At 43.2% G+C, this 26,738-nt stretch overlaps 1 protein-coding gene across 3 annotated transcripts; it reads left to right on the forward strand.

Annotated features, from left to right (window-relative positions):
* Positions 1 to 2,122: 2,122 nt before the first annotated feature.
* Positions 2,123 to 17,824, forward strand: gata2a (GATA binding protein 2a). 3 transcript variants are annotated; one of them, XM_083667461.1, is made up of 6 exons: positions 2,123 to 2,487; positions 7,897 to 8,331; positions 9,370 to 9,944; positions 13,094 to 13,252; positions 15,840 to 15,965; positions 16,630 to 17,824. In XM_083667461.1, the coding sequence occupies exons 2-6, from the start codon at positions 8,106 to 8,108 to the stop codon at positions 16,924 to 16,926; spliced, it is 1,383 nt and encodes a 460-aa protein (XP_083523587.1). In that variant the 5' UTR covers positions 2,123 to 2,487; positions 7,897 to 8,105; the 3' UTR covers positions 16,927 to 17,824. The 3 variants fall into 3 exon arrangements, with proteins under 3 accessions (XP_083523587.1, XP_083523588.1, XP_083523586.1); XM_083667462.1 differs by lacking the exon at positions 2,123 to 2,487 and adding an exon at positions 7,478 to 7,628 and having other exon boundaries at positions 9,370 to 9,945; positions 13,107 to 13,252; XM_083667460.1 differs by lacking the exon at positions 2,123 to 2,487 and adding an exon at positions 7,478 to 7,628.
* The last annotated feature ends 8,914 nt before the right edge of the window (positions 17,825 to 26,738 follow it).

The following is a 26,738-nucleotide window of genomic DNA, read 5'->3' on the forward strand; positions in this document are numbered from 1 at the left end:
ATAACCTATAGTCTAAAATATATTTGTTTGCTATATGTTACATAGGACAACTTGGGAAAATAATTTTGCTATATTTGTCAAATTGTAGTCAAATTGTATAGGCCTATGAATGTCGTGGATGGACAGTGCAGGACCTCCTATCTATGAGCGTGAACGTTGAGAAGCTTTATATCCATTTATTTAAAGGTAGCAAATGTGTTGTTTATTCCTTCCTTCTTTTTTTTTCTCAACACAATATCCAAATAGAAATGGTAGCACGGCTCTGATAAGCCGTTATCGCGCGCTCTAATCAGGAGCCTGCTCTTTCTGCTGACAGATCACAAGGCTCACAATGCTCATACCTTTATTGATCTCTGGACTAATTAGCATTCTAATTGCCATAACATGTGCATGTTACGAGGTTCTTAATTTAGCCTATCTTTATAGCGAATACAAATCATAATGATTGATTAATTATTATTATTAGGCCTACCATTATTAACAATAAAATCGATTGGTGGCGGTGTTAAAAGCTGTCGTCTTGTGGTAGGCCTATAGGTGCAATAAGCGTAATGATCCTACTCTCTCTTGCTCCAGATCCTATTTCTAAGTGGGCTTGATAGAGGAAAAAAGTCACCAGTCGTGGTTAGTGTGCCTTGCACACTAACCACGACATTTTGTCTTGTATAGCCTACTTTTCCACGGTCATTGAATTTCATAAAAACAGATACATTAAAACATGTTGTTTTAATTGTGTCTATTTGAACAGAAAATATGACGAAGTTACATAATTTCTTACAGTCATTCGTTTTACAAATTATAACTTTTAGGCTTCTTGCAACCCCAGCGGCTTATTGCGTCTCTCCGTCGCTTTCTCGCTTTCTTCGTTCTCTAGACCTATTTGTAAAATTGTAAAATATATGTCACCTTTTTTGACGTTGATTCCTATTAGGATATCATTATTTCGATAAGTTAATCAACTATGTAGGACTTCACAATAAAACTACTGACAAGTCCCTGGATTTTCTGTCCGTTGTGTTTACACAAGGACACAAAATAAAGGTCGTGGCTGTATTGCATTGGTGATTTTAAGCATTGAACTGAATGCAATTAATTCTGTCAGAGTTCACTTTTTCTTTCTTTTCTTTATTCGATCTCGGTTTTCTGCTCTTTTTGTGTGTGTGCACTCTAGGGGACACGAGCCCGGGATGCAGCAGCCCTCGCACCCTTGCACCTGCCTGGCTTCAGCGGCAGCGCACGAGCCCAGGTCGCGTGCAGGAGATTTTGGGGCTTTGCATGATTTAAAAGTTTGTGTTAATGTGTGGGACAGAGTAAAAAAAGAGGATGGGAGGAGGGAAGGTCGACCATGGGGTACCGTGTTTTTCTTCTTTAGCACATTAACAAGCCGAATGGGCGGGGAAGGAATTAATTAGCTGCAGGCATGCAGGCCTAACTTAGGGTTAGTAGTAGAGTAAACACGAAATCATAAGAACATGGGTAAACAGATATCTTATCGGTAGCCTAATATTAGGCCTTTAACAGACACAGGGTCACTTTTTTGTTGCATTTGTTCTCGTAGAGACATAGCCTCTTCCCTCGTTTATTTGACGCCATTAGGCCTATGCAAACATAACTTTGTGTGACAGTTACAGTCACGCATAGGCTAAACTCATATTGATTGGGGAAATGTCTCTATGGTAACTCATGCAATCGTGCACTGGAAAGACATGCCTGGAAGGTTGGTAAAAAAGTTGAACGACCCAATGAAATTGGGGCCAACTCATACTAGGCTATCCTATTGCATAATATGTGAATCCATTATTTATCACAAAGTCATAATAAACCTTGTTTTTAAATAAAGGAATGCCGGCACCTATATATCTTACGAATGAACAATGTCAGGTTGATCCCAGCTTCGTCCCAGTCCAGTCCAAAATGCACTGAGCCACGACCCGGAAGACAGGGGGACTGGTTGCACCGTTAGGTTGCGACAGCCCTGCATATGTCTGAGTTGTTTTTTCTTTTTCATTTTCAGTAGGGTATAGTAGAGACAGATAGAAAGAGAGGAGGAGGAGGAGAGAGAGAGAGAGAGAGAGAGAGAGAGAGAGAGAGCGAGAGAGAGAGAGAGAGAGAGAGAGAGAGAGAGAGAGAGAGAGAGAAAGAAAGAGGTCGCCAGACTACTGTAGCTGCCAGTTGAACACTGACAGAACACTTTGGGGAGGGAGCGACTTCGCGTTGTACCACTGGTTTTGCCTCGACAACATCTCAAAGAAACGCGGATTGATTCTGGCAGGTTACCACCCTCACCACTCTGCATATAGGGAAAAGTGCGAAAACTACGCCGTGCCAGGCAGGCGAAACAGTGACACGGGCGACTGCTTTCCATAGCCTACATATCGGACACTTTCGCAGCATTACTCCCTTGACAGAGCAGAGCTAGATTGACCCAACGTGTGATCATAAGCAATGAACAGACATCAACCTCGGAAATACAGATTCGAGCAATAGGTAAGAGGCATGCAATAGCCTATCTTTATTTTTATTTGTGCCAATTTGTGGCGCCGTGAAGCTTGTCACTGTGCTTAGGGGCGTTGAAACAATGAATGTCAGTCAATGCCTATATAATGAAGTAAGTTTTATTACCAATACCGATTCTTGCGAATGTATTGCTTATAAGATGGGCAACCTACTACGCTACGCAACTCAGTTCTCTCAGTTCCTAACTGGCAAGGCACTCAATACGCATAATAATAACATAGTAATAACAACAATATTTCAATACTGGTAAGGGTTGTTATTATATCTGTTCTATCTAAACAATTTATTATTGTTCTTTTTTTAATCAAATGTCGTTGACTGATTTATTATCACATACCCATAGGCTATATGCTAGTCAAACCAAGTCTGATTGTAATAGACTTGCATATCAGGTTTAGACCCGTGGTTAGATCGTGGTATACCTAGACAATTTGTTGGCGCTTAATGGGTCTTTTTGCGATATTATCCGATGCAATTTCACACCAAGAGGCTATTTTCATTTTTTTTTTTTTTTAAAACAATGTTAAAAAAACATCAACTAGTCTTTACAGATCTAATGCAAAGGAATTTACGAAAATAGGTCGTAATAGGCTGATGCTATATGCGTATGTATCATGTGTATTCCCCAGTATAAATAAAGGTTAAATAAATAAAATAAATAGTAAGTAGTAGGCTGCAGGCCTATAATCCGGCAGCATCGGGAAGCAAAGGACACGATGATGTTTCGAAACTGGCCGCTACAGAAGTCAGGGAATATGGTTACTCTCACATGTAAAGAAACAACTCTGTCTGGTTATAGTAGTATTATAGTCACCCTGTGGCACATTGTTGTACGTAGCATGATGGATTTCAAACTTGACCCCAATAGTAGGCTAAACGTTGCCGTCTATACCGTGCAGCAAGAGTTAAAAGAGACCTTAATCTATCTGGGCTATACGGCATGTTCTTCCTTGGAATATAAAGCCATCCTGATTATGGGGTCACGTTGCCTGGCCGTGATATAAGTCAAATTGATAGTGACAACGTATCCGATATTCACCTGTGTTTTAAAATGCATAATGACTGCAATCCCCTTTACATCACAATCACGTCACTATTACAGCGGTCGAATGGAAACAGGGGCGGGATGCTCTCTCGAGCAGGTATTTATTACCCTCTCATGAGACTGTCATCAGCTAATCAAAATTACACCTTCACTAGAAACCTAGCATGGGGCGCTTTTTCCAATCAGTATAACTTCATATGCCATGCGTGTACGTGCGCGCGCCTTGTGGCCAGCTTCAGAGAAGGATGTGGTTATTGCTTACACTCCTTGCACTAATTTAGGGCTACACTTCATCTCAAATGACGGTGTCAAGATCTACTCTATTGAGCCAAGAGGTACAGAGAACCTTCCAATAACGAACCGTTATACTATGGGTCTTGCTTTGTATTTGTTTACTTTCTAGAATTACGGACTCAGAATACAGCTAAGTTTGCCAACAATTCACATTCCAACTTATTCCAACCTCACAGTGTAAATGGATCTGCTGTAAAACAAAGTGAAAAGGCATTTCCTTTTGCAGCCTCTTCTCAGTTCCATCTTCCACGAGGATGAGCTTGTGTGCCTGCATGTGTGCTTGTGTCTATAGCCCCCAGTGCCCTGGCTCGATCTAATTACCCGTGAGTAAAGGACAATAATGCTTCAGCTGGTTTGTGTCATTCTCCTCTCCCTGGCTCTGCTTATCTTCACAAACCCCTCTGTGGCTCCCCCTCCCCCCCTCTCTCTCTTCCCCAGCCCCCACCTTTACCGTTCTCTGGATAATGATAGATGACCATGCCCAATGGGAACAAACAGGTATAAGAGAAAGCCAATCCCATTTCATAACGGCACCTGTTAATAATTGGAATGGCTTCTATAGCTCATAATCCACACTGTCATAATACGGCCGGTCAATTCCCTTGGCCTATAAGTAATGGTTTTAGGGGATATGTTGAATGTTATGAAACAGACTGCTGCAGGGCACATAGTATATTACACAGAGGAGAGAGTCTTCTTGGTTCTGGTGTGTCATTTTACTGTCTCTTATCCATTAAAACCAGTGAATGCTATAGCAGGAAGCCAATGGTACATTTCTTCCATGGAACAAATGTTTGTGCTGAGAGAGGCTTCATGCGTTGAACTCCAAGGGCTCTAGCAGTAGGATAGTATTCCCTGTGAGACAATGCTGCTATGTCCTTGAGAGAGAGAGAGAGAGGACCCCCTCCCTCCAGACCCATCCTCCCATCCTTTGTTCCAGCACAGATACAAATGGGATTAATGAAGGTATAAATTACAGAGGGGTAAATCCAGTTGAGTAATCCATTTGGCAAACATGCAAACTACAATGGGGAGGCTGCTGCTTACTGGGCCAGACCCACCTAGTCCCAGTCCCCGCACAACCCAGAGCAGCACAGCAAGCAAAGCAGCATGCACAGACAGACAGACAGACAGACAGACAGACAGACAGACAGACAGACAGACAGACAGACAGACAGGCAGACAGGCAGACAGGCAGACAGACAGAGTACAGCAGGGGTGATGTAACTCCATGTGTAACATGCATTTGGTTTAAGGTGTATATCTTTTCTTTTCTTTTTTGCAATGCGTAATGGTAATGGTCAAGAGGAGCAATTCCCTACTTTTGCTTCACATTTACAGTATATCATTTAGTAATTCAGTAAACACTATTTTCCATATAGTGACTATTTTTTCGATGACGATACATCTTACTAGAATTTCTACAGGGAACAACATCTAAGTGCATTTTGACAACATCTAAGTGCTGTGAAAAAAAATCTCTTTTACTATAGCTCAATAAATGATCATTCACAGACAGTATATTCCAAAGTAGGCTACCCTACCAATCAAGGCATGTCATGACACCGGTCATTTCTGCAGCCTGGTTTGTTTAATTTCAGGAGAATGCCTGTTATTACTTTATTAAGGCAACCCCTGGATGTGTTACATACTAATACATACATACTAATTTGTTGATTTTAGGAGTTGACAAGCACAAAGAGCGCTCATCATGTCATAGCCCCTGGTCACATGCCAATGACAAATGACACACACACACACACACACACACACACACACACACACACACACACACACACACCCTGACATGCTCATATTAAAACCCAAACCACTCCATACATAGGCCATATATATATATATATATATATATAGGCCATATATATAAATAAAGCTTCAACCTATATATATATATATACCAACCATACATAGGCCATATATATATATACATATTTGTGTGCTGAGATTTATTTAAAAAAAATGTCTGTGATGCTGTCGCGGCGTCAAAGAGGCGGCTTGTCTGGGCTCTGAGCTCCCTCCAATTATTGCCTGTCAATCACACACACACACACACGCACGCACACACACACACACACACACACATACACACACACACACACACACACACACACACACACACACACACACACACACACACACACACACACAGGCGCGCGCAATAACGCACCAACAAGTAGATAACAATGTAAATTGGTGAAATGTAAGACATTATATTGTGTCACTGGCGCTTGGCTGATACAAGTTTCGATGCATGCCACGTTTAGGACCTTTGTGTAAGCCGGTAAATCCCGGCCTACGAGTTAATCTTGTTTTTACCCCCCCACAAGATCTCACTCCAAAATGGAAGTTGAACAAGTGGTTATATGGACTAAATGCGATAATCAACCGTCCATTTAATTCTATGGGATGAGGCCAAGAGAATAAGCAACTTTTAAGCCACAACAGGTTTATATTCATCACATTATGATAAAATGATCACATTATTCCTTGAGGCCTACTTGTAATACGCCATAAGTGATTTATTATGATGCTCAGTTGCATATTGACTAGAATAAATCATAAATAGTCAGTTGGGTCGGTAAATAGTGCATTTTGGCGGAAAACCGTCTTTCAATGTATAGCCTGACTGGCGACGCTGTCTTTGTGCCTGTGGTGGTCAAGCCTGCGTGTTTTTGACAAGAGATGATTTACAGCAAGAATTAACAAAGTCCCGCTAATGGTCACCAATTGGTTTTTGTAGGTGAGGCCTCACGCCCTGTCTGCACCACTAAGTGAGAGAAGAGTCCCATTAACATGCAAACAGTGTTTGATCGCTCCCATCTCTGAGACAAAACCAGTGTTTTCACAAGAGGAATGTCGTGCCTAGTAATTAAAGACAATTAGGCGCTCACAACAATGGCCCCACTTTCGAGGTCATAAAACGGCTCCTCCTCTATTAATTCTAGAGGTGCTGAAAACTGTGTTTATTTGCATCACAGCCACATGTGAAAACCAACACTTGCAATTGCTATTGTTTTAAGCACGTTTGAATGATTGGCATAGAAGTCTTCTGCCCAATTTGCTATAATGCAAGACGTAACCACATTATATATACTCTACTGAAAGCCTATTTACTCTTTATCACAGGTGAATATAGCTTGTGTAATCAATACGCTATTTTTTTTAAATAATTGACTTTTTGACTTTTCTATTGAAGCAATGTTGGATGGACTCACTCTAATAATAAAAGACTGCACGCATATTAAATAATAGCCAACATTAGATTGTAAGCTGTTGTTTGGCTATGTAAAATACAGTGTTACAGAAATTGGCAGGGTTATATGTAATAGATTCAATTTGCCTCCATCGTTGCTGTCCGTCTCTGAGCGTTGGTAAAAAGACATTATCAGGGGGCAATTGCTCATTCAATGTGAGCTTCATGAGAGAGAAAAGATCCCCGAGAAATTACAACGCTGATTGATATGTCTTCTAGTTTTTCGGTGCTGGGAATTACTGTTTCGAATGGAAATTGAAAGAGCTGGGATACACGAGCCAATTGCAGCTAGTCCGATCTGTGATTGGCTTACAGGAGGTCACTGCTAGACCAGGGCTCCGCCCCGGCTCGGTTGATATGGAATTTACTGGCGCCAGTCGCATCAGTGTACAGCCACATTTCATTAATGAGCGTGCGCCTGGGTACCTCACAGAACAGACGTTTCAGAGATTAAAGTGTATTTGAACAGCTGATCGCAGTCATAGATCAACATTTCAACAGGTAAATTCAGAGTCAACTTTTTTTAACGGAATTAGATCGAAAATAACAACGTAGATATGCAAACAACGATGAGTAGAATATTGTGCGTTTCATCTAATAATTGTTAGTTGGATTTTAAAGTTGATGTACAGGCCTTCATTGGTGTACAATACAACATGTTATTGGGATAACATCATTCTCTTATCTGAAATCATTACCAGGAGTTATGTAAAAGGGATGTCTCCACTTTGGGCATTAAATGTAAACATTTTGTTTTGTTTCATTGCAGGTGTCAGTGATACGGATCAAGGATTCTAACTGAGGCAAACAAACTTTAAGGAGCGTCAAAAACATCACTGCTAGGCTACATAGCTTTCTAACTAACTCGGGACTGTAAACATCAAGGAGACGGATAACACAGTAGTCTACTGAAAGTTGGAGAGAAAGTTATACGTTGGAAACGTCGAGATTTTGGATAAGGAGACGGCCGATTTAGCTATGGAAGTTGCGGCCGACCAATCTCGGTGGATGGCACATCACCACGCCGTACTGAACGGCCAGCACCCAGACTCGCATCACCACAGCCTGACCCATAACTACATGGAGCCCATGGCGCCGCTATTGCCCCAGGACGAAGTGGACATGTTTTTGAACCACTTGGACTCTCAGGGGAACCCCTACTATGCCAACTCCCGGGCCAGGGTCACATACAGCCAGGCACATGGTAAGATGCACTCATCATTGTGACTAAAATGTTCATTTCAAACTATGTATTTGTAAAATCAATTTTGAAAGATCTTCAAATGTTCACATATGGCCCATCTTACCCTGATGCCATCATGTAGTGCATGTATCCATTCATATCCAGCCTGCCACTTTCAAAGTCTTTGATAATGAGGTATAGCACATACTAGCTGTAGTTAGCTGCGTAGGTCTATTATAACCATATGTGTTACGCACCGTCTTGGGTGTAAAATAACGCCATCAGCGCTCTGCAAGAAATTGCAGTGTATACTGTACATGGAAAGAGAACTCAAAGACAGATAGTTATTCTATCCTTTCATTCACCATTGATAGTCCGTGTGGAGATATATGTAGCCTAGCCTAGAGCCTATATCTATAAATATTAGCGTCATCGGCTGTTTCTGACGCGGAAAGGCATAGAATCCTGAAAAAAGAGAATTTCTAGCAAATGACAGCAAGAGGAAAGGGAAGCATGTCATTTAACCCCTCTCTGTTGGGGCAGGGGTTTCTAGAGAGGGAGAGAGACTTCCCGGATATATAATCAAAACCGCCGCAAAATTAATAATAACAATCTTTAGTCCAAGAGCTGGAACTGTGCGATGAACAGGCCACAATAGCCATTCGCAAATAACTGCTCAATCAAGGCCTTTACACCCCATTTTCTCCTCGTGAACGTTTTTTTTGTCGTCTATGTTGCTCTCGGTAAACATTTGCATCGCATAACATTTTTTTTCACATTATTTTATTTCCAGTAGCTGGTTTGGCTTCGGGCTGTGTATTAGTTTTAGAAATGTTATAGGGCTGTGAAATTATGTTCTTTTGAAGTTGATGGCCTGTAGGCCTATTTGAATAACTTTTAGAACTGAGAACCTCAATGTCAGATTTAAATACTTTTGAGTACGTACCAACAGGTGAGAATTCCTGAAATTACGCATTGTCAGAGAAGTTCATTCGTGGACATACATTGCTATCGAATAATGAAAATTAATTGTATAGCCTATGCATTTATAATTTCCAGCTCGCCTCACTGGGAGTCAAGTTTGCCGGCCACACCTCATCCACAGCCCCGGCATTCCGTGGCTGGACAGCGGGAAGGCGGCCCTCTCTGCTGCCCATCACCATAACGCATGGGCGGTCAGCCACTTCAGCAAACCCGGACTGCACCCTGCGAGCTCCGGCTACCCCTGCAGCAGTAGCTCCAGCACAGCTCCCGTGTCTTCGCTCACCCCTGCATCCCACTCCAGTCCACACCTCTACAGTTTCCCTCCCACGCCTCCTAAGGACGTGTCCCCAGACCCCGGCCCAACCTCTCCAACTTCCACCTCGACTAGAATGGACGAAAAGGAGTCCATCAAGTACCAAGTGTCGCTGACGGACGGAATGAAAATGGAGGGTTGTAGTCCACTCCGCAGTAGCCTCGCTTCGATGAATGCTCAAACTCCCGCAACGCACCACCCCATACCGACATATCCAGCATATTCCCTCCCAACACCACACGAGTACGGCGGCAGTCTCTTCCACCCCGGTAGCCTGCTGGGTGGATCCTCGTCCAGCTTTACGCCGAAGTGTAAAAGCAAAGCCCGGTCGTGTTCAGGTGAGTTTCATATGCCCAAATAATTACGTTTCGCATTAGACAAAAACATATACGTGATGTATCAGTAGGCTTACTGAATAACTTTCATTGGTACTTTTGTGAATTTAGGCGTATTTTGTCAAAATATTAACTCGGCCTGTGTCAGAGAGCTTTAAACGGCCATGCAATTGGCTTTATAAGGCTGACTTGGGCACATGGAATAATTAGCATATTAAACAATCGCTTATACGTGTAGACTTATAAATGCAGATTTTTTCAAGAAATACGGTGGTCCAGTGTAACGGGTATAGCTCTCTCCTCAGGTTATTTTGCCCACGCGCTCCTCTCTCCTCCCCAAACCTGTCCCAGCAGCTCTTATCTGTCCTATCACATTCGTCACCACTTGTAAACACCGTCCACTTATAAGGGTCACTTAGGTGGAATTTAACATGAAACAACTAATCAGGGTCACCGATTACAAACGCAAATATTCTGGACCAGTTTGAACATGATTAAACGCGTTTGAGGCGAGGAGAGGAGATGACTGAAGTGAAACAGTCACCAGGAGGAAAATATTGAAAGAGCGTAGGCCTACTTTGTGCAATATTTTAGACCATGAATATAAATTGAAACCCGCAATTACTTTGTTATTATCGAAAGTGTTTGGACTATGAACTAACGGCATTCAAGGAAAAGTTTATACATTTTGTAGGCCTACACAACTAGACATATTGTGGTGTTATTATGTTTTTGTTAACATTTGAACATGTATTTCATTGTGGTGGTTACTACGTTTATGTGGGCTCGCTGGCTGTTGAAAATAATATCCCACCTATGCCCTTGCTTGCTCCTTTGTGCCTCAGCTTGTTTTCTTTTAAATTTGGGCTTTATTGCGCTTAAAAATGCAGGAGTCACGACGCTCTGGCTCCTGCCATATCCTGTATACCTCTGAGTGAACAAATCACGACCTCCACCCCGCCCACTGCTCGCCCCAATACTAACAAAGCACCTTCGGGACGCGCCGTCACAGGCGACAGTCCTGCTGTTTGTGTTTTTATCATGGCCTTGGCTCAGTGTGCTGAGATGGTGAGAGGGAATCAATTTGAGTTAACCCCAGATGAGAGAATTATTATAACACTAGTTATAAAGATATCAATGACAATCAAGTCATGTAATATGCTGACATTTAAAGATTTAAATACTTTAGGCCCAGCTTACTACTGTTCATGTTAATGATAATATAATGATTGGTTATGGCAGGTTTTTGACAATATTGTTATGATTATTAATTTATATCCGTTCATGTTCTGTCAAAGCTATGCCACCTCAATGCAGATTCTGAGAGCAGTTAATCAATCCATTACCCAGCTTATCACTTGTATGCTGGAGTTGTAGTATAGGAACACATTAATCATTGCTTTTGTTCAGACAAAAGATAAATAGGCTGTGGGCTTGATGTCCAGAAAATAGACATAGAATGAGGAGCCTCATTGGTGTATAGAGATATTTGTAGAACAACACTATCATCATTTCAATTATCACTACAGTAAGGGAAGTTTCTTGTAATTCCATCACCCCATGATGTCCAATTGCCTAGCTTTTAGAAGTTACATTGAATCCAGTGATGGAAAGTAAATTAACTGACTAATTATATTAATTATTGATAAAACCACTATCCACAATGCCTTTCACTCTTATTATCTAGGGATTGTGTTATTCAACTATGTAAGGCTTATTGTTAAATGCTACGGTGACATTTACTAGAAGCTTCCCTTACAGCGCTAGAATCAGAAACACAAACATATATCACCCATGCCATTAAAAATACTCTTATCTATCAGACCCAAAGTCCAGTGCCAGTAGCTGTGATTGATTGTTGTATAAAATGCCACAATGACATTTCGGCAGTCAGCACATACCTTACAACAGTGTGGTTTCCTGTTGAACTAACCTCAAACCAGCCCTCCTCGCTTACCTACATATCTCCCTTCTCTCTCTGAAGGCAATGCCCCCCCCCCCCATTGAACTTCCTTAAATTACACATTTCTAGTGCCGTCTTTGCTGTTACACTTTCTTGATGATAGCAAGGTATCTTGCAATGCGACCCCTCCTTTGCTGGACTTGCGAGAGAGAGCGAGAGAGAAGGGAGGCAAAAGGCCTGCGTCAAACACTCAGCATACACTTCAAAAGGAGCGTTGCTATTGTCCAGAGCAGATCCCTTTCTTGCGTTTGGGTGGGACTGTGGGTGTCGCTAACATTATAATAGGAATAAAGGGCCGATGCTCTAGGGAGAGGGATACATGAATTAAACAGGACCATTTTGGCCGGTTTAGCAACGGCCCATTTGACTGAGACTGTGCATTTTAACTCGGTGAAACCTGTTAGAGGAGAGAAAAGGAACACCCACTGCTTTCATATGCAGCTGAAGATATTTAAGTAGGTGAAAAGGCCTGAGCTCTGTACACACAGAAAACGAACGTGGTTGCCTCAAAAGGGGTCACCTGGTTGTTGTTTAGAAAGACAAACAAAAACAAAGTGATTAAAATATTTGGGGAACCAATTCAAAGTGCGTATGAAGCACAACTTAAACACAGACATGGGAAACCTTTCTAACACAGAGTATGTTTGATTCTGAGCAATAGTGGGCACCTATTTGTTGACCGCAATGTTGTCAGGCACACATTTAATACTACCACCACACACTTATGTTTCTTCTCACGTGTGCCCGCTGATGAATTATGTAGCACTAATTTGATGGTGTCTCTCATTCATCTCGTTGGACACCTCTGGACACGTTTTGGCTAGATCTGGGCTTCCTACTCTGGATCAGTTTACATAGAGGTGTCTGTGTCCATGGCGATCTGCCCCACACCGAGCAGTAGGCCCACAGATGACAGTCATATGAATTGTCCTTGGCCAGTGCACCTGCACACTGATATGCACAAAGCAGCCATCTTCACATGATAACATTGACTTCATATTACAGTACTAATGAAGAGTGACCAATCATGACACTCAAGTGACCAGTCATGACACATAACACAGCTCACGACACCCTGTGTGATCTTTAAGTCATGTGGTTATTCTTGTGTTTCGATCAGTTGTAGGAACTCTCAATGGAGTGTGAACTTTTTAATTATATAAATTTCCCTTTGTCTTCCCTCCACTTGAATTCTGCTCAGAGGGGCGCGAATGTGTCAACTGCGGTGCCACCTCTACACCGCTGTGGCGGCGGGATGGGACGGGCCACTACCTGTGCAATGCCTGCGGCCTGTACCACAAGATGAACGGCCAGAACCGACCCCTCATCAAGCCTAAACGCAGACTGGTGAGTCCCAGCTCTCATCTCCCCCTCCACATTTGAGAAAGGGGGCCCAAATATGAGCACAAAGCAGTTACTGCTAGGACAATTCCAGGAAAGTTATATTTTCCCTATGATCTTCCTGGAATTGTTTGTCCCTCTCACCCCCCGGTGATCCCCTACACAGCCTGTTACAATACTACTACTATTGCCATTGTTACTGCTATCATTATTGCTGGTACTTCTGATACTGTCACTGATACCAATGCCCATGCTGCTTTAGTTATAACTGCTTGAGTGAAGGAGAAACAGCACACAAACACTTTGTCCAGTGATTCTGCACTGATAATTATGAGCAATCCCAATCTGAGCTACACTTAAATGCACCATATCCTTATCGCTGATTGTGAGATTACTTTGAATTAGTTTAATTAATTGCATGTATCATATATAGTTTATCATGTTGTTTTCATGTCTTTTCACTGTTTATTGCATCTACTTTTTTCATGAGGTTTTTTTATATCACTGTTGTATTGTTGGTTATACTATCTCCCTGATTGTAAATCAGAGCTTTGGATAGCCTATCAATGAAATAATACTAATCCTGTAATATATTTACAGTATTTAGTCCTGATGTAAAAGGGATTTCATATTATTTTATTGGAAAAACCTGTAATTTGGCATTAAAACGTTTTGGGTATATACCCTCAACATTTCCACAATGCAATTCAGATGAATTTAAACTCTGAATTCGTTATTAGCATTTTGTTAGAAAATACTTGCTGATATTTTTTTCTTAGCGATATCAGAACTTTTTTATAAAGCCTTTGGCGATGGGATTATAACATGCGCAATATAGGCACGTCACTCGCATCCACTATATATGAATACATGTATTCTAACAATCAATTCAATATAGCCTATTTGGAAGAACTAAATCATTATTATATTTAACTTAGACCTACATTTATATGTATATATACTATATAATATTTAAAATAGAACAGGTCTAAAGCTCCCACTGCCATTTGTGGTGTTCGATTGTTCAGTAACATTTAATTAATCTTACTATATAAATTGATGTTATTAAACATTGCATTTATGGACCAACTTGATTTTCAAATATTATGTTCACTTGCATAGTCTAAAATGTGTCATTGCATTCATTTTAATTCGTGGGATGGAGAGTGTTGCTGAATAAAGCGAGGGGGACATTGAGGTTTTCCATAAAGGATAGGCTCCTATTTTATGTATGAATTACTGTAGACTACATTAATTGTTTAGTTGGTTATAGTTGCCTAGTCAGTTTAGCATAGGTTGCTGTGAAAGCCTTTTGCATTTCTTTCCTTGGCCGCCTCTGCCTCCTTCTCCCGATGCGAAGTCCATTACACTTTCCATGAGTCGGTCTGTGGCCGCAGCTTTGCATTTTCAGCTCAAGTGTTTTCAGGGTTGTGTTCAAAGGGCATCCAGTTGTTTCCTATCCGGATATCTGCCCAGGCCCGATAAGGAAGCCAGGCTCCCGGGTGTTTCCGCCTTCAACAAACCCCGCTGCATTTTCTATGGCCCCGGCAGGCCAGACTTTGACATATACTGTAAAGCGATTATCACAACACTGTAGGACCCAGTTATGTGTGAAGAGAGAGAGAGAGAGAAAAACCGTGAGGGGCGGGGATAGTGGCGGTAGGGATAGGAAAATAAATGGATTTATGTTCTTGGTCTCTTGTTTGTCATGCTCGCTTGGCAGTGGCACAAGCTTTATGCGTCGGAATGCGATGTGTTTTGTTGTCCTCTAGTTGTTTGTTGTCCTCTGGGCCTGTAGTTCGTTTTTTGTACTGGTTAATTCCAAACGTCTCCATCGTTGTTTTACTCAGCATTAACACTATGATAAAAACCTGAAATTAATTCAAAGAAAAATATAAATGCTGCATACATAATGGCTGAAGGGCTATTGTATTGTCGGCCTAAATGTTTCTTATTATGTGTGAAGAATTGATCCGTAAAGGACACAAAAGCGCATTGCCAGACAGGACACCCTGGTCTTAGACGCCTTGTTCCGGATTGTTTGATTTTCTGGATCAAGGGCAAATAATGCAAAGACATGGCATAAATTATTAATGTGCCCTATCTAATTTTATTAAATGAAATATGACAGCAGTAGCCAAATAGGCTACAAGACAACGCATTTCACTAGAAACCGTTTTTGCATTGCACAAATTGGAAAATTGAATTAAGCCTGTATAAATCTGATAATATATTCAATTAAATCAATACAGAGGTGACTTCCAGTAAGCAATTGCATGTGTCTAACTGGCGCTGTCTTTGATGTTATTTGGGGATGGCGCAGAGAGGCGCGTCTATTGGAGAACACAGCACAGAATATTGTCACTCGTTATTGCGCATGCTTATAAACCTTGTTTTAAGCGCATTTTCCCGAGAAAGCTTCACGGAGACCCTAGGCCTCCGTTTTAGTTTGATTTCATGTTCATTTCAGAAATGGTATTCATGTCGGTTCACTTTTTAATTATGACCTCTGTAAATACAATGATCAAAAGTGTTGAGTGATTTGAATGGCGACATTCACAATTAATTAACGTTACGTGTTTCTTCCGTTAAGTCCGCTGCAAGACGAGCTGGCACCTGCTGCGCTAACTGTCAGACCACCACCACCACCCTTTGGAGGCGCAACGGCAATGGCGACCCGGTGTGCAACGCCTGCGGCCTTTACTACAAACTGCACAACGTAAGTAGCCTAACCGCTTACACAGAGACTGCGGGGCGAGTTGGTCAAAGGAGCGGACAGCTTGTATCGATTTAGGAGCGGTGAGAGAGAGACAGGGGACGCAAAGCCTGCTTTCTGTCAAGCAGAACCCGCCAGTCGTTTTTTTCCTTTTATTAATCCGTCTTTGTTTCAATGGGGGGCGTTACTCCCCAGAGAGGCTGGAGGGTGGGACTGTCATTCAATGTAACTGCGTCAGTTACATTGATGCGAACTTGTCTGAAAGTGGCCTTTTCAGGCCCAGCTTGGCTTCCATGTATTCTTGATGAGTGTGAGGATTCTATTTAATTTGAAGTGAGATAAATGCGCAAACTGCTCTTTCCTACATGTATCAGCTCTACATGTATCTGCTCCACAACATTGATAGCATAGCAGATTTCCCCTTTGTTTATTTCCTATAGTGTAATCATTATCATTCTACATCATTCGGAGTGAAAACAAAAGTTTCGTTATTAGAGATGACTATTCATACCACGGCATTGATACTAATACTGAATCAGTACTTTGTGATGACATGATGATTGGTTTCATATGAAGCTTATGTACAGTGTAACAAGGTCTGCCTGTCACAAGGTCTCTCCGTGGCTAACATGTCTTCCCCCCTCTTCTTCCCCCTGGCTCACCACAGGTCAACAGGCCACTCACCATGAAGAAGGAGGGCATCCAGACACGCAACCGCAAGATGTCCAGCAAGTCCAAGAGGAGCAAGCGGGCTGGAGACGGGTTCGATGAGCTGTCCAAGTGCATGCATGACAGGTCCTCTCCCTTCGGCGGAGGCCACAGCCTGGGACACATGACCCACATGGGTCACCTGCCCCCCTTCAGCCACTCTGGACACATGCTGCCCACCCCCACGCCCATCCACCCCTCCTTCGGCCACCCCCACCACTCCAGTCGCTCCCCAGTCTGGGCTGAGCCCCACTGAAGCCCCCCCCCCCCCCCCCCCCCCCCATAACCCCTCCATCGCAGGCCCACCATCACCATCACCACCACTACTGTTTGTTCTCCACACAGGGTAGGATTTCAGTGGACTGCTTGTATCTGTACAGGGGTGAATGGGGATAGACTATAATGACATGTCTTGGAAGGCGCTGTCTCTCCTGGCCTGAGAAAATGATAAAGAGGAGGATGTGTGCAGGATTCTGTCAAGTGAGACGATGAAGATGAATAGGAACGATGGAGTTGCTTGTCTCTCCCTTCAAGTGTGTGGTTGACGGAGACTCACGGGTGCGAATGGGGATGTTCATAGTCCTTTTGCCTTTTTTTACTAAGTCACTTTGGTACCCCCCCTCCCACCCTATAAAAGAAGAGACAAAAAGGAGGTCCTAGGAGAACCACTGCTTTGCTCTCCTGTACCTCCGTAGTGTACTGAGGCCCACTCCCCCATGCTCCCTCTGCCTCGCTGCCACTGTCCATGGCTGCTGCAGCCATCAGTGTAGGCATCTGAGGCATCTGAACCAGTCCGAACAAGACTACTCATACCCTACAGACTCCTTCACATGCTGGATTATACACCAACAACCTGTTCACCTGTTTTGGACAGACTTTTATGGAAAAAAAGCAAGTAAATAGAAGGTTTATAAATGCTTAATTGTTATTATTGTTGTTATAATTGATGTTATAATTATTGTTACGATAATTTATTTTCACTCTTTTATGCTTTCTTCAAAGACACATGGATATTGTTATGATTACACTTTCCTTGTTATTATGTAAAGAAAAAAACACTGACTTATCTTAGATGATGTTGTTCCTGAGCTGTATGTTTTTATCATTTTTCCATCTCACAAAATAAAGGAAATAAAGTTTTAATACTAAATTAACTGATGTGTCTGTGTCATTGAAACTGATTTCTAAACCTCTAAATGTTTATGTCCAAATGTTTATGCAAGACACGTTAAGAGACTTTAAGATAATTTTCAAGTACACCATGCTATATCCAACATATCAATATGCACACACACACACACACACACACACACACACACACACACACACACACACACACACACACACACACACACACACACACACACACACATTAGTATCTGCATATATTTTATTATTTGGGTGTCAGACTGAACTCCATCTTTAGTGAAGAGGTCTTGATTCCTGAATCTAAGTGATATCAGATGTAATGAAGCCAACTCTGTGATCCCTAAAGCGCGGTAATGGTTTTGTTCGGCTCCTCCCCTGAGTGATGTGGTGCTGTTTAGAGAAGGCCTCTTTGTGGAGCTGAGGCCCCAGGGTGCACCACTGTGACCCAGACAGCAGACTCCAAAGCCAGGGTGAGCGGAGGGCTCCAACGTCACACGCACGCACGCACACACACACACACACACACACACACACACACACACACACACACACACACACACACACACACACACACACACACACACACACACACACACACACAGGCCCAAAGACCCAAGGACAAACAGTCGTACATACAGCAGTGGCATGTAAACACTCCCTCTCTCCTTGTTCAATGCTCTGACACAAAGTTACTTCTGCACACTGTATCTACTCACACAGACATATTCAAGGTAATGTGTGAGGTATATTTCTAGTTCTTTTAGTTCCTCTCTATTTTTTCCCACTCCCCCCTGTCTCTCTGCCCTGACTTTCCCAGCATGCCCCTCTCTGTGGGCCACAGTGATTGGAGTGAGAGGAAGGACAGCAGGTCTTTAGTGGGAGAGAAAAGAGGAAGGAAAGGCAATCAGGCGACCCATGAGCAAACACGTGGGGGGCTGTTTGGACCCCTCACACACAGATGTGCTCACAGCTGAGGACTGCAGGAAACAGCCCTCAACTAACTCTCTCTCTCTCTCTCTCTCTCTCTCTCTCTAACGCTCTCTCTCTCTCTAGCTCTCTCTCTCTCTCACTTTAACCATTAAGGAAAATGGAGGAACTGAGGAAACCATCAGCAGAGCCAGCCACTAATGAGCGACCGATTAGGGCCAATTTAAGGTCATCATCACTGACCACCGAGCTGCCCTCACACACCCAGGGCAAATGGACGGCCTAAAACAGAACGGTCTGGTACCCTATCCTGAACCCCTCCACCCTGTCCTCTTTATAGAACAAAAACAGTCCTCTCCCCATGTACCACTATCAGCTTTATATCAACAGGAGGTAGAACATTATTGTGGAGCTGTAAGGGGGAGAGAATAACCTTGTGTCATCACCCCACCCAGTGTAATGTGTTTTGATACTACAGTACCCATAAAGCAATGCAGCAACTGAACTGTGAGTAGGCATATAGATGTGTTGCTGTGCTGCCCGGCTTCTCTTGGCTCTACTCCCACAGTCTGAGAGGGCCAGCCCTCCTCAATGAGGCCCTCCAGAGGGAAGGAGGAGTCCTCCCAAAAATAATACTGCTGTCTGCCAGCGTCTGAGACAGAGAGAGCTGCTCTAGCGTGCATGGGGGGACAGGGATGCTTGGTAGGGGTGACCAAGCCTCTCATCTCTCATGCATTGGGAGGGCACATGGGGCACATTTCCCTCCATTGATTGGGAAGTACTTTGAATGGTTTGTGTCCCTTACCTCCCCTATGTGGATTTACAAAACCTGTTGTCTGTGACAATTGAGTCTTCGCATACCCGCTCTCTGCTAGCACTTTGGCATGACACTGTGGTATCATTAGCCATCATAAGTGACAAGATTGATAAAAACACTGGGCATGAAATCGAAAGGAACATGACAACTTATCTTCTTTCAAACATAAACAAAAAAACGTTACATGATACATAACCATAAAACATAATATTATTACCCACCAGGGTAATAAACAGTGGCTACACAAAGACAGATGAAGAGGAAATATTTTCTTACCACATGAGTCGCAGGGTGGCCACCTACATCAGAGCCCAGAGAGGTTTATGACTCTTCAACCTGGGACTTCATGTCCCATCTGTCCCCCACCCCCCATCTCTCCCTCCCTTTACTCCTCTCCCTCTTCATCCCCCCATCCCCTCCCCTGGCTCTCTATAACACTGTCATCCTCTTCTCTCTCTTCTTCCCCTCTCCATCCCTCCCACTCCTACTCTTTCCTCCTCTCCCACTTTCACTCCCTCCATATATTTGTTTTCCCATGTAATTGAATTAGCACAATCAAAAGGTACCCCAGCCTTCCCCACACAGAGTAGAGTCAGGGAGACAGACTTGAAAGATGAAAGGAAGTGGAGTGCGGTTCACACACAGGTCTTTTAGTGTGTGTGTGTGTGTGTGTGATCGCACACGCGTGCATGTGTGTATGTGTGTGTGTGTGTGTGTGTGTGTGTGTGAGAGAGAGAGAGAGAGAGAGAGAAGATGGTAGGGTTGACTTTGCACTGAGAGGTTAGACTTTGTATATCTCAAACTATCTTTAGACAGAGCACCAAAGCGTGGAGCATGTAGTCACGCTTGGGTACAGTACATGCCATATCATTGGATGTTCAACTGGAAATGTTATCTATCATAATCCAGGACTTTGTCATGTAATAGATTGAAAGCTTACCAAGTACTAACATCCCAATCCTATAGCGTTGTTTTTCATATACAGCATACTTTTTAAAAGGCAGTGAAAAAAAGGCTGTGATTAACCTTTTCCAGCGAAGAGTTTGAGCCAAGTTAAGATGGTAATGTAACATCCTTTTCCTTAGTTTATGTTTGTCTTTGTTTCATGTTATTTCATTTATTGTTTCCTGTTTATTTTTGTGTTACTCACCTTGTCTCTCATTTCAGACACTTCACCACCTGCCCTTGTGTGTTTCCCACCTGTGTGATTGTCGACCCCACCCTGATTGGCTTCACCTGTTCCTCATCATCCTTCCCTGTGGATTTAGTCTGTGTGTTCTCCTGTCTCTGTGCCAGTTCGTCTTTGTACCTTTGTGTCATACGTCCCAGCATTTCCTAGTGTTAAGTATTCCTGTTGTTTTTTTTTAATCTCCTAGTGTGTTTCTGACTTTGCCTTTTTTGCATACCCCTTATTGGATTATCTGCCTTTTTGAACTGCCTACCTGTGTACTGAACCCTGCTTTGCCTACCCCCTTCTGGGATGATCTGCCTACCCATTGACTGCATACCTGTGTACCGTACCTTTTGGAAAGGAAAGACTATTCTTTTGATTCAAGATTTTTGTCTCCGAGTGGTGCGTTTGACTCCTTTGCCTGAGTACTCCTGCCATTACAGGTAAAACATCTAGTCATTGTGATCATGCTCTTACTAAGAGCGGTTGGTGAACTTCCTTATTTTTATACACTATAAGAAATTCATAGAAATACTGTCCCTTGACAGCACATGTTCAGGAAGAGGTGGGGTCGGTCTGTACTTAATAGCAGGGGAATAACTTGGTTCAAAGAACACCCCACAGATACTGACAAACATTCACTCACAAACACTCCTGCAAGTCTTTCAGTCAACCATAGCATATTACACACAATATAATCTGTGATGAAATGACACAATATATACTGTCACTCAGAGCAGAGGTGGCAGCAGATGCTGGCAATCACAGATGACCTACATGACCATAGTGACATCCTGAATGTCAGACTACAGTAAATCTTTTCAAAATCTCACAGAATGTCCCAAATTAGTCACCAACATGCATTAGTCATTTGTATGCATTTGTATTACACAGTTTACACAGCAGACCCAACCCCCCCTCTTCTTTCCCATCAGGCCCCACCTCATTACAGCAGCTACAGCTGCACTTAAGCTTGGCTGCGCACACATTTCTTTCCAAGCACCAATGAAAAAAAGAAAAACAGGAAGTGAGAAGTTCAGACAGGAAATACTTATGCAGTGTTATTAGGACCAATCAAGATTGAAAAAAAAATCGTACGAAGACAGTGGAAAGAGATTTTGTTATCATTGATAACAGAAATGGACACATTGAGTGCGCTTTGATTGCATTTCTAGGAATCAATGTTTTTAGTAAGAAGTGAATAGCATGAGATCCACAATGAGAGGTATGAAAGTAGAGAAGTGAAAGAGAGAATGAAAGTGAGAGAAAGTGTTTAATACGATTCAATATAGTGACTATATTTACATTTACATTTAGCAGACGTCTTTATCCGAAGCGACTTACAACAAATACATTTGTCAAAGTACTGTTATATCCATAAGAATGTTATATCCATCAGTCATCATAAGAAAAAGTAATCTATGCTTGGACCAGGGGCCATTGGCAGTCACAATGCTAGAAGAAGGAAGATTTACTTTTTTTATTATTAATTTATTTACAGTAGAGAAACTGTACAGGGGGGTAGTGGGGATGAAGAGGTCTTTAGGAGGGACAGTTAAGATGTAGCCGGAAGAGATGGGTCTTCAATCTACGGTGGAAGATAAATAGTGACTAGTGGTTAGGGGGTCAGAATGATGCTACAGCTTGTGGTTTTCTAAATGGAGTCGGCCGATGATGAAAGACGTTTGTGAAGAGCATTGAAATTCAGTGCTTGTGGTCTGTGTGTTGCTGGAGAGGCAAGTGAGCTTGTACTCCCCTATGATTGCCTTCTCTTTACCATGGTGTTGGATATCCAATAACACCAACTCTGTAGATGGAGATGTTATTGCTGTAACAACACCAGTGGATTACTCTGTTCTCTCACAATCCTTGTTGAAATGAGGACGATACAAAATCCTAACACTATTCAGCTCTCTAATCACATAAACTGGGTTCAATTCAAACTAAGACCATTTAAGAATGAGCATCAATCATCTGGCCGTTCCCGTTCTGCTTCATTCATGCGCTCTGCGCTACTGTCAAGTATGTAATCTCTCTGTGTGGAAGAAGCTGCTGTTGCAGGGTGCGGACATGCAGGACACTCCACCCTCGCCTTGATCCCTGCGAAATTAGGTCAGCCCCTCTCTCACCTGGGACAGGCAGCATTCAGGTTGTTCACCTGGGGACAGGTAGTGTTCAGATGCCATTCAGGCAGTTTTCAGGCTGCGTTAAGGCCCTCCTGTTCCTCTGTGAGGCAGACAAATTCATCCCCGCTGTCTGAGGACAAACCAACCCATTCATCCAGGCCTCCCATTTACAAACCAGGGGGCAAGTACAGTACTAATCCCTAGGAGGGCTCTGGGGAGTGGGCGTCTGGACCTGCTCTCCTCTTCCGCACCCACACAATGGTCTCCCTCCCTCTTCTCCTGCTTTCACTGGCAGGTAACAGGAGAAAGCAGAGAGGGAGGAATATATGGCACCCAGGCCCAGTGCCAGGGGTGATGGCTGGGGGACAGGACCCGGGGGGCTGCCCATGGACGGGTCCTGTGGAGACCCCAGGGGGACCACTGACCAGACAGAGGGGAAGAGTGAAGTGGAGGATAGTATACAAACCCACAGAGACCTGCTTTCTCCTGCTCAGACTAACAAGCTGTCCAGGGCTTCTATTGTGGACTCCCTTATGATTGGGAGGGCATGCTTCTCTCACTGTAGTGTGGTGTATTGAGTAACTGACACTTGCACTGTAACTGCCCTGTGCTTACTGCAGGTGTGGCCCCTTCTAAGTCATCATAGACAAAAGTCATCATGGAAAAATTCTCCAAAATAATAATAATAATATGCACATTTGAATCAGGCAAACAAAGGTATTTAGAGCATCTAGATTTGCCATTCAGCCATATCTAAACTTGTCTCTCAGAGCACAGAAGTATGTACGCTACTCATTGTGGTTCTGAATCAGGAGCCAGTCGGCTAGGCCTCATTGCAGTTCTCCTTGGTGTGTCTCTCATGCTGAAACGCTGTTCTCAGGTGAGGGCATTCCTAGACAACACTCTGCATTGTTTGACGGTGGCTCTAGTTTTTGTTGTGTTTCAGCCCTCACCAGCGTCTCGGTAAACACACACTATCTGATCCTCAGTGGGAGAAATAACTTGTGTCATGATGACGAGGGAGGGGAACCATGCGTCTCTGAGCTCTCCCAGACAAGGAACATTGTGTGCCTCCTCTGTACTATAAAGGCTCACTGTTATTCAACAACTATTAGGCACAATTCGGTTAGCAGTACAAAAAAAATAATGTTTCATCAGAGGACAAAATAAATGGCAGGATCTGAGAAACACTATTATGGAGAGAAAAAGGGAGAGAAAGAGTGAAATAAATCATATGGTATTGTTCCTGAGAGTTAACAATATAGAACTAGTGTTCCATAAAAAAAAGAGACATACATATATGTTGAAATCTCTTTCTGCCAGGTCCAGTGCTGAGCCTAACACCTCAATAGTTCAAGAGTTCAAGAGCTTTTATTTGTCATGTTTACGAAAACACTCAACACTGAGACCTTAGAAGGTATGTGTTACTTCGGGTCAACCCCTCCCTAGTGGACAGAGATCCTGCTCTCTCGCCCAGCCTCACCCTAACCCCACCAGGACAGGAAGAGACATGTGTGTACCTGCTTTCCTGACAGACGACGCCAATCTCTGGAGATAGAGATTATCAGGGCCATCACACACACACACGCACGCACGCACACACACACACACACACACACACACACACACACACACACACACACACACACAGGGTGAGGGCATATCGGGGGGGGGGGGGGGGGGGTTGAGGGAGGTGAGGCACAGCAGGTCTATCTGCTGACGATCGGTATGAGAAGCGGCTCTTCTCACTCATTGGCTCAGTGGGATGTTGCAACTCTAGCATCTAACTGGCCCTTATCTCTCCCAGGCAGACTGCACAGTTTGATATGCATCTGTCCAATTTGTCGGAAAAAAAGACACAGCAGAAAAATAACATGATGAGTCCAAAACGACTTCTCTGTGGTTTCTGCACAACATGATCATTTGCTTATGCAGAGTGTGTGTCACCTCTGTTTGCAAGAGTAGAGACACACAAAACATGGATTGGCTTATAGTGTCTTGTGCATGTGTGTCTACTGTAGCCTATGCATACTATGTGTATCTGTTGGTGTGTCTGTTTGTGTATGCTTGTGTGCGTGTGATTGCATATTTGTGAGTATGAGGGTGCAGAAGCATGCAGCTCTGAGAAGATTGTCATCATTCCATCATGGCCATCACCATGACGACCGATAAAGCCCTCTCTTCGTCAGAGCTGCGTTACATCTTGTCCATCAGCTGATGTGGCTCACAGTGCTGCTCTTCACTGTGTGGGTATGAGTGTCTATCAGGAGTACATCTGGACTGATAAGAGCAGAGAGACAGAGGCAGGAGAGAGATTCACCAGCAGGTCATAGTGCTAAAGGTTGTAAAGCAAAGCGTGGACAGTATCAGTCTGAGAGACGGAGAGGCCTACAGAATGTCAGGGACAGGCAGACTCCCTTCTCACATCAGATTACAGTCAGTAGTGCATTCAATAGAATATTGCAATACATATACACGCACACACGCACGCAGGCACACACACACACACACACACACACACACACACACACACACACACCTAGTGATGGGGGGGAAGTTCCTGCCAGTATAATATCTAGTGGTTTGGTTACATGGTTAATCACCCATGTAAAAATAAAGACAAGACTAAATTTACTGATTTAATTATTCCATTTACTTTCCTGATTAAAACATTTCTGTACTGTCACGGTCTGCTGGAGAAACAGTAAGAAACAAAAGAGAAAAATTAATTAAAAGTCAGTGATGTAAATGGCTTCATTCAATTATTGGTACAACTATCAAACAAGGGAAGGTTCAGAGTATGATAAGTATGCTGTTCAGACAGATCAAATTAGGTTTAAGAAAAAGGCTTTTATTCAGTCTGTTTGAAACTCTTTAAAAGGGAAAGAAGTCCTTCATGAAACGAGAGACAGCTTCTCCATACAAGGGAAAGTCTTTCCTAAAAGGGAAGAAAGAGCATTTTACTACACCCTACCAACCAATAGAAATGTTTGCTGGACACGAGCAGAGTCGCCCTTGAGTCACTTCCCAACAGCCCTTGATCCTGGGGTGACATCAGGGGTCACAGAGGTCAAAGTGGAGCGTGTAGGGAGGGACAGTATGGTGCAAAGAGGACTGTGGACTCAAAGGGTAAACGAAGAGAGAGAGAGAGAAAAACAGAGTGAGACAAAAGAAAAAGTGTGGAGAGAGCTTTGTGATTAGTTTCCTTGGCAGACTGACAAAACCGTGAGGAATGCAGGCGAGAGGGGAAAGAGAAGTGATCAAGAGCTTGAAAAAGGAGGGAAAAAATGAGAAGAAGGAAGAGAGGAGTGAGGACTGCTGAATAAGCCATGGTCGCAAGACCTTCTCTTGATTAATTTCCCTTCCATCTATCCACTCTCCCTTCTCCCTCCCTCTCTTTCTCTCTCTCTCTCTCTCTCTCTCTCTCTCTCTCTATTCCTCCCTCTGTCTTTACCGCCTGGCTAAGCTTCCTTAGATAGAAACACATTTTCAATCTGCTTTTACTCTGTTAGGACAGTCAGGAGTAGAGGTAGAGGGGTGGAGAGGAAGAGAGGATCAAGAGTGGAGCGGTAGAGAGGTCTATCACCGTTCACAACCCAAAACCTCTGACTGCTGCTGGAGTCATTCCAAGAGCAGAAAAAGGCTGATGACAGTTTGTCACTGTATCGGCTGCATGTGACGCCAGAGGTGAGGATGGAGTGAGAGAGACTGAAGAAGACCGATGAAGAGACAAAACATTAAATGTACTGATAGGACAAACGCCGTTTCCATTCAGTATGTCCTCTCTGATGGTCCTAGCTACAGTGCTACCCTCTGGTTTTGCCTCAGCCTGGCATTCTGTCCCTCTCTATCTCTCTATACAGGGCAGTGGCCAACCT

Source organism: Argentina silus (genome assembly GCF_951799395.1).
Source record: "Argentina silus genome assembly, chromosome: 4".
In the NCBI taxonomy this organism is placed as follows: Eukaryota; Metazoa; Chordata; class Actinopteri; order Argentiniformes; family Argentinidae; genus Argentina; species Argentina silus.

Excerpts from the sequence above, each read along its gene's own strand:
- gata2a (XM_083667461.1), top strand. The coding sequence starts at position 8,106 with ATGGAAGTTGCGGCCGACCAATCTCGGTGGATGGCACATCACCACGCC. Across the intron at positions 9,945-13,093 it reads GCAAAGCCCGGTCGTGTTCA|GAATTCTGCTCAGAGGGGCG; the intron begins GGTGAGTTTCAT and ends TTCCCTCCACTT. Across the intron at positions 13,253-15,839 it reads TCAAGCCTAAACGCAGACTG|TCCGCTGCAAGACGAGCTGG; the intron begins GTGAGTCCCAGC and ends TCTTCCGTTAAG.